Source organism: Salarias fasciatus, chromosome 16 (assembly GCF_902148845.1).
Source record: "Salarias fasciatus chromosome 16, fSalaFa1.1, whole genome shotgun sequence".
NCBI classification, from domain to species: domain Eukaryota; kingdom Metazoa; phylum Chordata; class Actinopteri; order Blenniiformes; family Blenniidae; genus Salarias; species Salarias fasciatus.
The window spans coordinates 24,319,451-24,333,774 of NC_043760.1; the positions used below are offsets into that span (position 1 = coordinate 24,319,451).

At 42.9% G+C, this 14,324-nt stretch overlaps 1 protein-coding gene across 2 annotated transcripts in view; it reads left to right on the forward strand.

Annotated features, from left to right (window-relative positions):
• Positions 1–14,324, forward strand: part of uggt2 (UDP-glucose glycoprotein glucosyltransferase 2) — a 36,082-nt gene that overhangs the window by 8,453 nt on the left and 13,305 nt on the right. For both annotated transcript variants that reach the window (XM_030112832.1, XM_030112833.1), the window contains exons 10-29: positions 650–749; positions 1,172–1,232; positions 1,536–1,627; positions 1,803–1,953; positions 2,839–2,958; positions 3,119–3,204; positions 3,334–3,469; positions 3,719–3,850; positions 3,957–4,121; positions 4,320–4,443; positions 4,529–4,627; positions 6,952–7,046; positions 7,655–7,861; positions 9,586–9,717; positions 10,713–10,843; positions 11,164–11,259; positions 11,500–11,602; positions 11,962–12,041; positions 13,847–14,036; positions 14,140–14,298. In XM_030112832.1, the coding sequence (XP_029968692.1) occupies positions 650–749; positions 1,172–1,232; positions 1,536–1,627; positions 1,803–1,953; positions 2,839–2,958; positions 3,119–3,204; positions 3,334–3,469; positions 3,719–3,850; positions 3,957–4,121; positions 4,320–4,443; positions 4,529–4,627; positions 6,952–7,046; positions 7,655–7,861; positions 9,586–9,717; positions 10,713–10,843; positions 11,164–11,259; positions 11,500–11,602; positions 11,962–12,041; positions 13,847–14,036; positions 14,140–14,298 (2,459 nt within the window). The remainder of the gene's footprint in view (positions 1–649; positions 750–1,171; positions 1,233–1,535; positions 1,628–1,802; positions 1,954–2,838; positions 2,959–3,118; positions 3,205–3,333; positions 3,470–3,718; positions 3,851–3,956; positions 4,122–4,319; positions 4,444–4,528; positions 4,628–6,951; positions 7,047–7,654; positions 7,862–9,585; positions 9,718–10,712; positions 10,844–11,163; positions 11,260–11,499; positions 11,603–11,961; positions 12,042–13,846; positions 14,037–14,139; positions 14,299–14,324) is intronic.

Consider the following 14,324-nt stretch of genomic DNA (forward strand, 5'->3'; position numbering starts at 1 on the left):
ACAATAACTGAAGATATGTCAGAAACAAGAGTGGGCAATTCATTTTCCTTTTTTTCCCCCCTAATGCATTTTCTGAAAAGTATTTTCCTGAGGAGCCACATTAAAAATTAGGCCTGCTGGGAAGAGAAGAGCTGTCAATTTAACTCAATTCTACTTGGCATTTAAATATCTTTTAATATCAATCAGTGTGTTAGATGTTTTCAGTCAGATCCTTTTCTCTCTTACTGAAAGTCAAGTTCCTGTATTTCTCCGTGAGTTTCATTGTTTTTAAAGTTCAAATTGTAATCCTTTGCAGCACAGACAGTTAAAAGTCTGCCCACAATGCATCATGTGATCATCAGTTCTCATTGATTCCACTGTGTTGGGAGCCATGCAGTGCTCTGCTCTACACCTGTTTCAGCTAAAACCACACCAAACATCGCTAGAGCTGAGTAGCGAGTCTGTTTCAGACACATTTTTGATCTGCCCTTGCCATCTCTCTGGTTATCGGCATCTCCACATTGGGTGTCTGGTATGTGTGACTGTATGTTTGTGGTGTCTGTCGACCAACTTGTCAAACAACTATTGCTTTTAGCACGGCCAATAAAATCCTCTGCATATGCATCGGTGAGATAGAAATGTTGATGATTTTGTTATTTGATCCTGACAGATTTAAGTTTCCAGGCAGCTGCCAGAATCATGTCTGTGCCAAAGTTTGATTCTTTGAAGGTCATGCGAGACCTCAGTCAGAACTTTCCAAGCAAAGCCAGGTAAGGAAAATTCATCGCACTGTCTCTTTCAGCCGATCGTATATGATGCAGCTCCAAAGTCTCTATCAAAGCCCTGCCCTGTGTTGAAATGTGTGTATCCAGGCTCACCAAATGCTGCGTATTTAAGAATTTTAACCCTTTCAGGTATCCCATTGCCATTTCACAAAGAATGCTTTTAAATCGAAAGAAGTCTTTTATACAGAGATCTAATCAGCTCCTTTGATGTCAGCTTACTTTGGCTCAGACAGCTTGTAATAACTGCAGAAACTGCTGAGTAGGAGTGGGGTGTTTACAGGGAACTGACTGCAAACACACCATCTTGAGGGCCCACAGGTTTTTGGAGATTAAAACTGGCATTTTACTGCCGGCCGGGGATGTGGTAAAAGCTGATGGTGACTGTACATGTTTTACTGTTCCCACAGATCACTGACAAGAGTGGCTGTAAAGCAGGAAATGAGAAAAGAAATTGAGGAGAACCAAAAGGTGCAACATCATAAGCAGTGTTCCCACACAATACTGTCAGTGGTACTTTGATAACAACTGTAAACTATTGCACACGATTTATTTTGGAGGTTGAGCTTATAATCCTTATCTGATGTAAGTTCCATGAAAACATCGTCTCTGACATGTCTTTTTTTTTTTTTTTTTTTGAGGGCATTATATTCTTCCTGCTCAGTGAAGGAGTTTCTGTGTGCGTCTGTTCTTGTTAAAAGATTAGACAATAGTGGCAGAGTCGCGGTTCAGAGGTTCTGGCGTTCAACTAACACTTGGAACTTGTTCTCTCAGCATCTCAGCGAGAGCATTGGCGTTCACCCGGGAGATGGGGAGCTCTTCATCAACGGATTGCACATTGATCTGGACGTTCACAACCCCTTCAGGTAGGAACTCAGCGGGAGGGTGCAGTAGCCAGGCTGCGCTCGCCTCGGGAAACCTTAGTTCAACACATCGACTTTGTCTTCCTCCTCCTACAAGATCAGAAATGACTGTAATGTAAATGAGATGTTGTGCAACTAATGTGTTCAGAACTAAGTAGTTTGGTTTTTGTACTTGCAGCATTTTGGACATCCTCAGAGGAGAGGCTCGGGTGTTGGAGGGGCTTCACAACCTGGGTATAAAGGGAGAACTTCAGGGCAAGCTGCTGAGGCTGCCTGTGAATACGGTGGATGACAGCTACGCCTTAGATATCAGACACCCGGCTATATTGGTGAGTTTTGATCTCTTGGCACAGATCACACTGCAGGTGCTTGCGTGTTTATATTTGCACTGCAGTGGGACTCAGTGCATTGGTCATCAGGCATTAGTAACAATGTTGAGTCTGCCAGAAACCTCACTTATGAACTGGGAAGTAATCCAAACAAAGTTATGAAATTAAAAGGTTGCAGCTTTTTGCTTGTGCTCTCCGGAACCTGCTGATCTTTTAGGTCTTATAAAAGCATCAAAGAGATGAAAATATTGATACTTCAATCAACATTTGTGATTTTTGCTTGCATGTTTCCTTGAAGACATTAAGAAAGATCGAGCAGGTTGTTGTAATTTTCATAACCATTGAAGTAAACATTTGGACCATTAGGAGATTGAATAGTTACATAAAGACAGACTAGTGTTGTAGCCAAATTGACTTTGAGTAATGAATCGTTTGGCTTTGTTGATTTTGATTCTAATAATTCATAACACATGCCAAGTGGTTTTTTTTTTTTTTTTTTTTTTTTTTTTTTACTAAACCTATAAGTGAAATTCACAGGATTATTTGAATATTTACTTTCTACAGTTGAGAAAAGGACGCAGTTGATTTTATTGTGGACCTTAGAACCAGTATCAGTTCACTGAATCATTTGAGTCGAGTACAATGTTCTTTTGCAATTATAAAATTACAGTTTGAATTGTGGCTTACAGACATGGTGGAAAATAAATCTAAATTGTCACTGTTGAAACAAAACAGAAAATATAGTCAGGATTAATTAAGCTTTAGGTTTCTGGTCTAAATTGTCCTCGAATGCACTACTTTACCGAAGGTTGCACATCTGCAGCTAGCACCTCATTTAAGAAAATTCCCTGAACATCTTTGTTTTTTTTGTCTTGTTTCTTCCAGTGGATGAATGACATCGAGAATGACCCCATGTATCACAGCTGGCCCACAGCTGTACAGGAGCTGCTCAGAGCCACTTTTCCTGGAGTCATCCGGCAGATCAGACGCAATTTCTTTAACCTGGTGAGATTATCATGAAGAGTTGGGTCTGCAAAATAAAAAAAAAAGCCCAAACTTAAAAATCTGTTTTTTTCTGCATTCAAAGAATGAATTACAATTGAGTCAAAAATGTGCAGAAAAGCTTCATGACACCAGGTTTGAGAATGGCGTCTTTGTTTTCTAGGTGCTGTTTTTAGATCCACTGCAGGAGGAGAGCGTTGAGCTGGTGAAGTTAGCAGAACTTTTCTACAGGCACAAGATTCCCCTGAGGTCGGTGCTGTCATTTCTCACTGCTTCACAACTGTTCATGTGGCCCGGTCTTGGTATTTAGAATCTTTACCAGCTAGTGATTCTCAGTTTGCCTGCAAATCGAATACCTGCTTTGTCCCATTTCTATAGAATTGGATTTGTGTTTGTTGTCAACACCAAAGATGAGATTGATGGCTTCTCGGATGCAGGGGTTGGATTTTACCGACTCCTGAATTACATTGCAGACGAGTACGATTTATCCCAGGCTCTGATGTCCATGATCTCAGTAAGTATATCACAGATATAAATCTCTGTTGTTTTAGCAGGTGTTTATCGCCAGCTCATATCTGTCCAGGTGTGTTATTGTGCGTTGTCCTCGTCATTGAGACACAGTTGGACCGCATGAGTCAGTGTGATTTTTTTTGCCTCTTGCTATCAGATTTTTTTCAAATGAACTCAAAATTGATTGACAGTCGCAGAGATTTGAGAGAACGCTGCAGACAAATATGAGCTACATTGGCTCTCTTTCTTTCAGCTGTACAGCAGAGTAAATGCAGGGGAGACGCTGTCGGCTGATACAGTCACTGCCTTCCTGAAGAAAAAATTTCCTAAAGCCAGTCCTGAAAGGATTCTCGGAGTAGAATCCGAGTATGATGATCGACGAAAGGTGAAGGAAAACTGAAATTATGTTTCTTTTTCTATTAGGAAGTGTTATTAAATCATTAAATTAATGGCAACATGTCGGTGTTCTGCTTACATTTGGTTTGCTTTAGGATGGGGCCGTCTTCTACAAAAAGAGTGGCCTGGGCGCTCTGCCTCTAGCGTTGTTTAACGGAGTCCCTTTGAGCCCAGACGAGATGGACCCAGAGGAGCTGGAGACCATCCTCCTGCAGCGCATCATGGACACCACCACCGCCTTTCAGCGGGCTGTCTTCATGGTACGACACGTCTGTGAAATTAAAGAATAAATATGCTGTTTATATACAGCCTGTGAAAAATACATGATTCTCTTAATATAATGGATAGTTATTTTTTGAATAATTGCCAAAATCAGAAAAGATTTTGATGGATTTGATATCATTTCATAACAGATGTAAGGCTCATCAGCAGTATAAGATTTAATTTTCACCTTACAGGGTCAGTTAACCGAAGGCTCAGATGTGGTGGACTACCTAATGGAACAGGCCAACGTTGTTCCCCGGATGAATCCTCTTATTTTGAGCGATAACCGGAAGTACCTGGACTTCACAGCCAAGCCAGGTGACCTGCGCTCCTCATCTGACAACAGTTGACTGCAGCTTCGCTGTTAGCATTGTTCTCATGGTAGATGTTTTTTGCTTTACAGTTGCGGATGATTGGGAGGACACAACAATGTTTTCATTCTTTGACTCCAGAGACAAAACGGCAGTGATTGCTAAGAGGATGAAGTATTTTACAAATAGTGGTAAGAATGTTTGTTTATTTTTTTTGCTTTCTTAACAAACTACTTCAGATGAATGCACACACCATCTCATTTTCAGAACTGTAAGTGACAAATAATGGCATAAATAACTTAGACTACTCACAAAACTCATGGAGCGTCATCAGCCGGTTGATCGGAGAAACAGGGAGACTGGGAGACGCACAGAAGTGGCCTCTTCTTTTGACCACATCCCACACTGATGACCACTTCACCGTGAGTCCTGTGGAACTGGATGATGAATGCCATTCAACTCCAGGCACATTTAAGGAAAGTGAGAGGCGCAAAGTGTCTCGTCACACCGGTGGAAACTATTTACGTCGGAAGTAGGGAGCATTCAAATTGGACGAGGGACCAGTGGATCCCAGTACTGGTCTCTAATGAAAGTCCATTCGAGCTGAGCAGAAATGATGGCTGCCATCGATGTTGGAGACATAAAGGAGGCTGTTATCCATCAGCTAATGTCGTTAACAAATCAGCCTTTGGTGGTGGTGGTGGTGTTGTGGGTTAGGTGTGTCTGCCCTGCACTCTGTGACAGGCCCATCCTGAAAAACACCTGGGGTGTCTCATATGGAGAACCCGTCACTTTCTCCAGACCTGAATCTCTTGGAAAACCTCTGGGATCAGCCGAGTCGCCGTGTGGAGGCTTGTATTTCTCTACCCCGGAACCTCAATGACCTGAGGGTCGTCTTTCAAGAAGAGAGGAATGGCATACCTCAGCAGACTATAAGTCAACCTGTGAACAGCAGAGACGTCAGTGTCGAGCTGTAACTGATGCTCAAGGGCACATGGGAAGTTACTGAGACGTTGATATTTTTTTGTCGTGGTATAACATCCACTGTTGTTTGCTTTTGTTTTCATAAACTGAAATGAGGAAGTCACCACTACATGTTTCTACTTAAAAGCCCTACTTTCATGATATATCACTGTAGAATGAACCTTTTACGTTTTCTACCAATTTCACCCAAAAGCCAAATATCCCAAACTTTTTATTTAGCTTCAATATGCTTGCCATTTGAAATACAACTATGAATATCCATTTGTTGCAAATTTATAAAATAAGCCGTATCTCACAAAATGAATAGTCTACACTGCTTCACTGATTTATTAAAATGTGAATTTTACTTTTGTTAAGAGCAGAAGTAAATCTCTGTCAAGGCTTCTGAACGACTTCTGGTCAATCCTGTTCCCGTGGAGCCCCTGTCCTGCAATGTTTGAGCGCTCTCCCTGCTTCAACACACCTGAATCTAATGATCCTGTCATCACCAAGTGCCTAATAAAGCCCAGCGATGAGTCCTGAAGCAGGGAGAGAACTAAAACACGCTGGATCGGGGCTCTCTAGGAAGACGGAGGATTGGGCACCAGTGGTCTAAATGGTCATCAGAGGTGCATTTCACTGCTGAGGCCCAGAGTGTAGCCGCAGTGAGGCTGAGGAGGCTGATTGCTATCCTTCCTCTGTGGAATAGCTGACCGGCCGTCTGCCTGCCTTTGTGGCTGACTGGCCGGCTGACTGACTTGCTGGGGGGAATATAACTACAACAGAAGGCGCAGCTCTCTGATAATGTGCTCTGCTCTCTGGCAGACATCTCAGTCTTTCTTGCCTTTGACACACAAAATGAACATTGATTTTAATTATTGTGGTGAACTTAACGGGTACACTGAAAATCGTCAACACAGGGATCATCAACTGGTCTTGTGCGCCGATGATTTGACAGATTAAAACACTGGCAGAATGACCTTGGTTGAATTTGCACTCTCTAAATGTGCTCTGAATCGCAGCTCTGAGTATTTACTGGTAGCCTGTTGGGGACACATGGAGTTCGAGTGGACCCTGGTAGTGATCCCCATTGTGGAAGCAGCTGTGCACAGCCTGGGCCGCCTCGTATTGGAAGCACATTCTACTAGGAGGAGGCCCTGACCATCATAGGCTTTCCCCATCAACATGCTGGAGCTTATTGTACACTAATGGCCTTCATAGCCTGAGGACCTAAATCCTCTGGAATACCTCTGGGATGTAATAAAATGTGAAATATGCAGCAGGAGTGCACAGGTTAAAAAAATCAGCTACAACATAGCAGTGCTTTCATGTCTGCACGGACCAGAAAGACCCGAGATACTTCCAACTCCGCATTGCATTTATGTCACAACAAATGAAAATAAAAGCTGTCGGGCTGCTCCGGGAGTGAAGGAGAGTCGTTTGGTCCTAGTTAGGTATGCTGTGCGAATCACTTTAACTGATGCTGAAATTAAATGCAGCATTAAATGAAGCTACTGAGAGTATTACAGAGGCTTTTGGTCTTTTATCTTAGATGATGATGGGATGACTGCTGTGACCATGTGGATAGCTGGGGACTTTGAGACGGTTTCAGGAAGGAAACTCTTGCTTAATGCTCTGAAACATGTGGTGAGTACAATTAACACATTATTCCATCCTCCCTGTTCTTTTATCACATAATCAGGTTGCATGGGGGACGTGTTAGGGGGCATAACAGACAAATCTGCCACTCTAAGCAGTGCGGTCAGCTGAATTTTGAATGAAATCCTGCCGTCTGTGTATTTACTGAAAATCAGTGTTTCACATAGAAACAGATGAGATGAAAAAGAAAATGGTTTGAATACTGATTTTTGGGTCTTAATGACTGAATCAAGTGAATTCACTCTGAATAGACTGTCTGTTGTGTGCTCTCACAAAGTTCCCAGCACGGGCGCTCTTCAAATGAAGTGTGTACTGTTTATACACTTCAGATAAATTAGGTGTATTACAAGCCAGCAATTTCTCTGTCAAGAAAAGAAAGGATTACTAGGAACAAATAGAGGAGGAGAAACCTTTACTGTTACTTTTAAGCAATCACACTATCTTCCTGGTGCTTTGGCTCTGTGACATCTGTGGTCTGTGGATATATGAGAATGTGTGATATTAGTGTGAATTATATCGCTGCTGTGTGTGCGTATGTGTGTGTGTGTGTGTGTGTGTGTGTGTGTGTGTGTGTGTGTGTGTGTGTGTGCGAGCAGAAGGCCAGTCCAGGGGTGCGCGTGGGGGTGATAGATAACCCTAGCGAGAAGCCCTGGGAAGATAAGACCGTGCTGTACAGGGCTATATGGGCCTCTCTCATCACCCAGAAGAATAAGGCTGCGGCAGAGTTTGTGCTTAAACTCATGAAAGAGGAGAGCAGCCAGCTCCTCCAGCAGGGGACCAAGATGAAGGACTTACTGATGCAGGTAAAGAAGGGATTAAGAAAAACACTTGTGTGTGTGTGTGTTTTTTTTTTTTTTTTATTTCTTGAAAGATAACCACCATTCCACATTTGCATTTCTTTCATATTCCAGGAAAATGAAGGTTTCTCAAATTCTGGGGTGTTCTACTTTTTTTTTCTTTTCCCCAAATTGCATGGAAGTAGAACATTCTGTCTGACATTTTAGGCAAAGTTTATCACTATAATGGTATGAAAGTGAAATTGAGCTTTACCACTTAATTGTCATTCTATATTACAGTTGCAGCGAAGCAAAGAGGACATTACCAGATAGGTCCTTAAAACAGAATATTAAAATAGTGAACAAACAGGCCTTATTTTTCCAAATATAGTTAGCTATACTTTGAAAACACACATTAAGAGTGCTGCTTTCATTAGTCTGAAACAGTGATAAATTATTATTGCTGTATCTCAGACAGTTATTGATCCGGTCTCTGAATATATCAGAATATATCACCAAAAGGATGACAATGGTCTGAGTTTGAGATGGTCCAACATGAGTATTTATACCTTTATGTAGATGGTAAAGCAAACTCCTGAACACTGCTCTGCTTTCCTCATGCAAGCACACAGTCAGAGAAAATAATGATTGATGAGCCCATCTTCTGAAAGCTTCCTTGAACATCGGCTCACAGAATACGTCTGACATTAGCCTGTGAACACTAAGGCGTGCGGCCTGCTCGCTGTCAGATTGACTTTAGCAGTCACAGCAGGCATGAGGAGGTGAGCTGGACACGCCACTTCTTTAATTGAAAAGAGCCGGAGCATCCCTGGTCTCCTGGAGCTAATGAACAGCTGCACTCCTGCTCACGGTTGTGCAAGCTAAATGTGTCTGTCCAAGCCTGACCATCGCCGCCGCCGCTGCTGCTGAAAAGCTCCGTCCGCTGATGTCTTCCGTGCTATAATGTCCAGCAGCCACCCACACAGTGTGTCCCATAAGCACACAGATTCGTAGTCACTAATCAACAAATCAGCTGACAGAGGAGCTCCTCGCTCTCCCGTCAGGAGTAAGTCATGGAGTACATGTTGCAATTGGGAGCCACCATAGCAAACCGCCCTTCAATTATACTAACCTTAAACAGCAGGGAGAGGAAAGGCTGGAAATAGCAACTGAAAGATAGGTAGGAGCTCGCTGTGTGACTTGAGACCCAAAGCCAAGGGATATGAGTTTATTATTGGCTGCCAGACAGACTTGCTGACTGGATTGTGCTGACATTATTGGTATTTCACCTGTTCTCCTGAGGAGGGATATGTTGGAGAAACTAATAACCTGACTCCACAAACCCTCCATACTCCCACACCTAATTTGTTATAGACCAAAATGGCTGGAGTTTAATTAAGTTTGGTATATTAATTACAAATTGATTAATCTCATTTTCACACGTGCGTTTTTGACAGGTCGGCCCGAAGTATTTTATGTCTGAAAACTCTGATAATTATGCCGACGCAAAGCATCAATGATATTGTGAATAATTGCCAGCCTCACATACATCATCGCGTCCGTCAATGCGCTCAGTCTGATGTTTTTATGGACAGGCAGAAATGGGAGAAATGTCCTTCAGCTACTTTGCTGGATCCTTCAGTTACATCACCAAATCATGCGTCATCTTACAAATACTTTGGGATTGGGCGAGCCGGCGAGGCAATCAATTAAACTAACGACCTAAACAAACTTTTGCTTCTCTGCTGCAGGGCATGGATGTCGATGCCTTTGAGAAAAAATTCAACACGCTGGAAGTGGATTTTATTCGCAGTCAGCAGCTGTTCTGTCAAGACGTCCTGAAACTCGGTCCTGGACAGCGGGCCGTGATCAGCAATGGCAGGGTGAGTGCATTCCAGTTCCAACAAAGTTGGATAAAGTAATCTTCATCAACCGAAAAATTCAACTTTTGATTTGATAATTAAAGATTCGTAAGGCTGCAGTCACTGGAAAAATCTCTTCGTTTGAACATAGTGTAAGAAAGGTAAAGTTTAAGGTCTCAAATTAGGTGAATTAATGAAGACATTGGATGATTTTGAAACTCTGAGTTCACAAATTCACCAAAAAGATCATATAATCCCAAACCTACCATGTAAAGCCAGCTCTCCAGGTCAGACCGGAGCTGCAGCTGAAGCCTCCACCAGGAGCCATTGTAATTATCCACCTGGTCTGTCAACACATTTATCAAACTGCAGTCTGAAACTCATAGTAAATAGCATAAATAGTTACAACTAAACAGACTACTAATCGGTGCACCACCATAATATTATGTAGATCACACAACTTGGCGAGCCAGGACAGGCTCTAATACAGTAAATATCTCGTATTATTTGTTACAGTGGAGCCGGATCCTCTGTGTGGCTGCAGTCGGCAGGATTTTTCCCACTGGTGTTTTCAGAATGTTTGCTTAGCGGCGCTGTCACATCAGCAAGATGTCCATTTCTCAAAGGTCACAGGTGGCACACATGGCACTGTGATGTGTGTTTGATCGTCCTGTGTGTGTGCTCGCTGTACGAGTGCGCAGAGCCGGTGACTGATGTCTCAGCAGGAGCGCCGCTGACAGCCACAGATGAAGAAAAAAAAAAAGCTCGCCTCGGAGATGGCTGTAACAATTAATATTATCTTACATCCCTCGGCTGCAGCGGTAGAGCTCCGCTCCCGGAATAGAAAGCCTCTAAAATAAGGAGACATCACTGAATACCATGACTTTAAGTGTATAAAAGTCTGTGCCGCAGCAGCTGCGTTACAGTTAACAGCTCCTGAATAAGTTGTAGATGAATGGCGAGATAAAAAAATGACTAAAGTCTTGCTTTTGACTGCGTTATTTCTTCATGTTTAGATCCTGGGTCCGTTTGAAGAGCAGGAAGATTTCACTGTGGAGGATTTTCACTTGCTGGAGAAGATTACACTGAGAGGCTCTGCAGAGAAAGTCAAAGCCAGTGTTAAACAGATGGGGATGAAACCAAAACAGTATTTTTGTGCTTTTTCAGTCTTGTTAACAAAACTTCCCTTATTATTTCCCTCCTAAATGCCTGCAGTAGAAATAGTTGCATCCATTGAACCGTTTCCCAAGTTTGTCTAATTTTATGCATGAACAGGATGTTTTCTTTTCCTCCTTAATTAAGTTGTTTTCAACATGGCAGCTATAGTTTTTTCTTTAACGTCAGTGTATAAGTGCTGAGATATGGTTCATGAATTCCGTTTGTAGAATTCAGCTCTGTAGTTTCTAGTTTCTAGTGTCTTCTGACAAACACTGTTAATACGTGACAAACTGATTCTCTGTCTGCCAGTGCCAGCGAGTTGGTGATGAAAGTTGATGCCCTCCTAACTGCAGCCCCCAAAGGAGAGGCCAGAAGAGATGTCCACTTTCACAAAGACAACCACAGGTGGGAAATGTGCCTTTCCTGTTGTTCCTTCCTCTTCTGTGTTTACCTATTGTCCCATTAGCTCTGCAGCCTCTCGGGGAGGGCCTCCACTCCCATTCCGTTGTAAAGAATCTGGAAATTGCCCTGTCATCATTTCAAGCAGTGCAGAAATGCGAATCTTTTGATTTGCAGTTCTGCTGAATAAGGATTGTACAACCTTGTGTTGTTGAATCCCCTCCGGTGTGCTGTTCTCCTCCTCAGCGTGCTCCGTCTCTCTCCGCGAGAGAACGAGGTGTTCTATGATGTCGTCGCCATTGTTGACCCCCTCACCAGAGAGGCACAGAAGATTTCTCCCCTGTTGATCGTAAGTTGTGTTCCACCGCTCGTATTCTCCTCCTCTATTCTTCATCGATTCCTAATACAGCAAGGACACTCCAAAAAATCACTCGACTGGAGAGGGGAGCGATGCGGAGCTCGCCGGAGTGCAAACGTTCACACAGAAAGAAAGCTGTGATGTTCTTTAATAAAGTGTTCCTCGTGAAAATATGTAAAAGTATCGAATTTGAAGAACTGATTTGAACAGAAAAGCAAATAATTCTCAGTATTTCCTACCGTGTGTCGACATGATACAGTAATAATCGTACATCTCGCTCTGCTCCTCCTCATTAAGCTTCGCTTTGTTCCTAATTGCTAACCGGGCCTCTTTTCCAATGAATCTGGCAGGTGCTCAGTCAAGTGGTCAATGTGAGGCTGCAGGTGTTTATGAATTGCCGGGCCAAGTTGTCCGAGATGCCCCTCAAGAGGTGAGAATCCAGTTCCAGCTGTAATTAAATTTTCCTGTTTGGCTTGTTTGTTTTATCCTCTTACTGCTGCAGAGTTAGCATCTCTGGCCACTCTGTCCCTTTGTAAGATTATACTGCACAGATGCAATCTGCTTAATAACGCTGCCTTATTGCTTTGGGCCTTCACTTGCTTCTCTGGGAAGATTGCCTACAACTTCCCCAGCTGCAGTGCAACAACAACAATAATAATTATTGTAATGTAAAAGAATCGCAAAGACATTTGCTATTTGTTCATTAATGATTTTTTTTTTTTTTTAGATTTTAGGTGTTTGGTCATTTGAGACATTTGTTCACTAAAATAGTGAAGAAATGTACTGAATGGCGTGTATTAACTAACCGAAATCTAACTGATTATCTCCCTCATGTCTCACCGTCCCTCCATAAACCCGTCCATCTTCTGCAGTACACGAAGAAAAGATACAACCAGAATGTCTCCATTACAGCAGCAACACTAACAGTCCTTTAATCCAGCATATAATGTGTTAAAACATATAACAGACCTTTGTAACAAAAAGTTTTACAACATTCTTGCTTCTTTTTTGTTAACATCCATTAGCACCTGGAATATTGTATTTATTGTAATAAAGCTCTGTTTAGCTGATACCAGCTCAACTGTTGATTTGAGTACATATGATAATTTTTATTATCTTAAATTCATTTGTTATTCTTAACTTTCTAAAAGCCAGAGAAGGGAAATACATAGAGAAACTTTATTTTTTTCAGATTTGTAACCACAAAGCTCAGCATCCTAGTTCTGTGTGTGGTTTTTTTTTTTTACAACCCAAAACCTTGGTAAAGTTATAGCTCACCCCAGGAGGGGCTCCTGTCAGCGGGAACACATGTACCTTGTTCTGTATCATTTCATTCAGCGGTATTCTCCTCATGAGCGGATCAGAAACCAGCGGAATGCTCTTCTGCTTTTTCTCACTTTTCCTCTAGCCGAGAATTGGTTATCTCACAACCTGGAACCAGCTGAATGAGGATTTATGTTTGTCCTCTGGTGTACCAGCTTTTTTTGCTTCGACTACCACCTTTCTGTCACGGGAACTTCCTGCAAACAGTGAATACAGTTTAAGTGTAGGAGACAGCATTCTGAATGAAAGGGATTAGTAATGTAACACAGGGGTGTTCGATCCTGCCGCTGCAGGGCCAACATCCTGTGTGTTTTAGGTCTCTCCTACTTGCAAGACAAGATTGATGATGACATTAGATTTCGGTGTAGTGAAGCAGAGAGACATTTAAAACATGCAGGACGGCGGCGGCCCTCCAGGACCAGGATTGAACTCCCCTAATCTAACGCGTTACCAGCGCTCATTACGGCGCTCCCGACGTGTCAGAGAGCAACACTGAAGAAAAGCAATTACCATAAAAAGTTGCCTTCAGCTAGCCACTGCAGCTACTCCCGTCATAGAGGAAGGGAACTTGTCTAGTGCTCAGGCTGCTACACTCACTCCGCTTATTGGCTGAGCAGGAACACTGGCAGTAATAATATTAGTTTCCTCACTTTGAAGAAATTGTATATATCCAGCTGTCACAACAGAGCCCGTCTCCTCTGTCCTAGAAAGAAGACTGTTGCACAACGTGTCGTCATTTCTGTACTTGTTGGAGGAAATAGTTGTCGGAGTCCAGTCCCCCCCCGCCCCAAAGAAAACCCTGCTTATTATTTTAAATTTTACTGCTCTCAGTATTTTTCTCTTATTATTAGATCCCCTGTCTTGATGGGTAATTGGCACTCGATCAATTCCTAATCGTTTTTGTCTTCGCAGTTTTTACCGCTTCGTCTTGGAGTCTGACGTGATTTTCTTGGCCAACGAGACGGTGTCTCCAGGGCCCGTAGCCCGTTTCTCTGAGCTCCCAGAATCCCCGCTCCTCACTCTCAACATGATCACTCCGGAAAGCTGGATGGTGCAGGCGGTGCGCAGTCCCCACGACTTGGACAACATCCATCTGCAGGAGGTTTGGTGTTGCTTAGTCACTAGTACTACCCAGTGGTTTTTATTCTCACCCTGCAAGTGTTTTCAGAGGTCCTTTCATTCCCGTAATCTGTGGGTCTCTCCAGGTGAGTGGGGTTGTCACAGCGGAATTTGAACTGGAGCACCTCTTGCTGGAGGGCCACTGCTTTGACCTGTCGACAGGCCAGCCTCCTCGCGGCCTGCAGTTCACCCTGGGCATGAGTCAGGACCCGCTCATGTACGACACTATTGTCATGGCGAACCTGGTCAGCAGCCCTCTCTTCTCCATCTT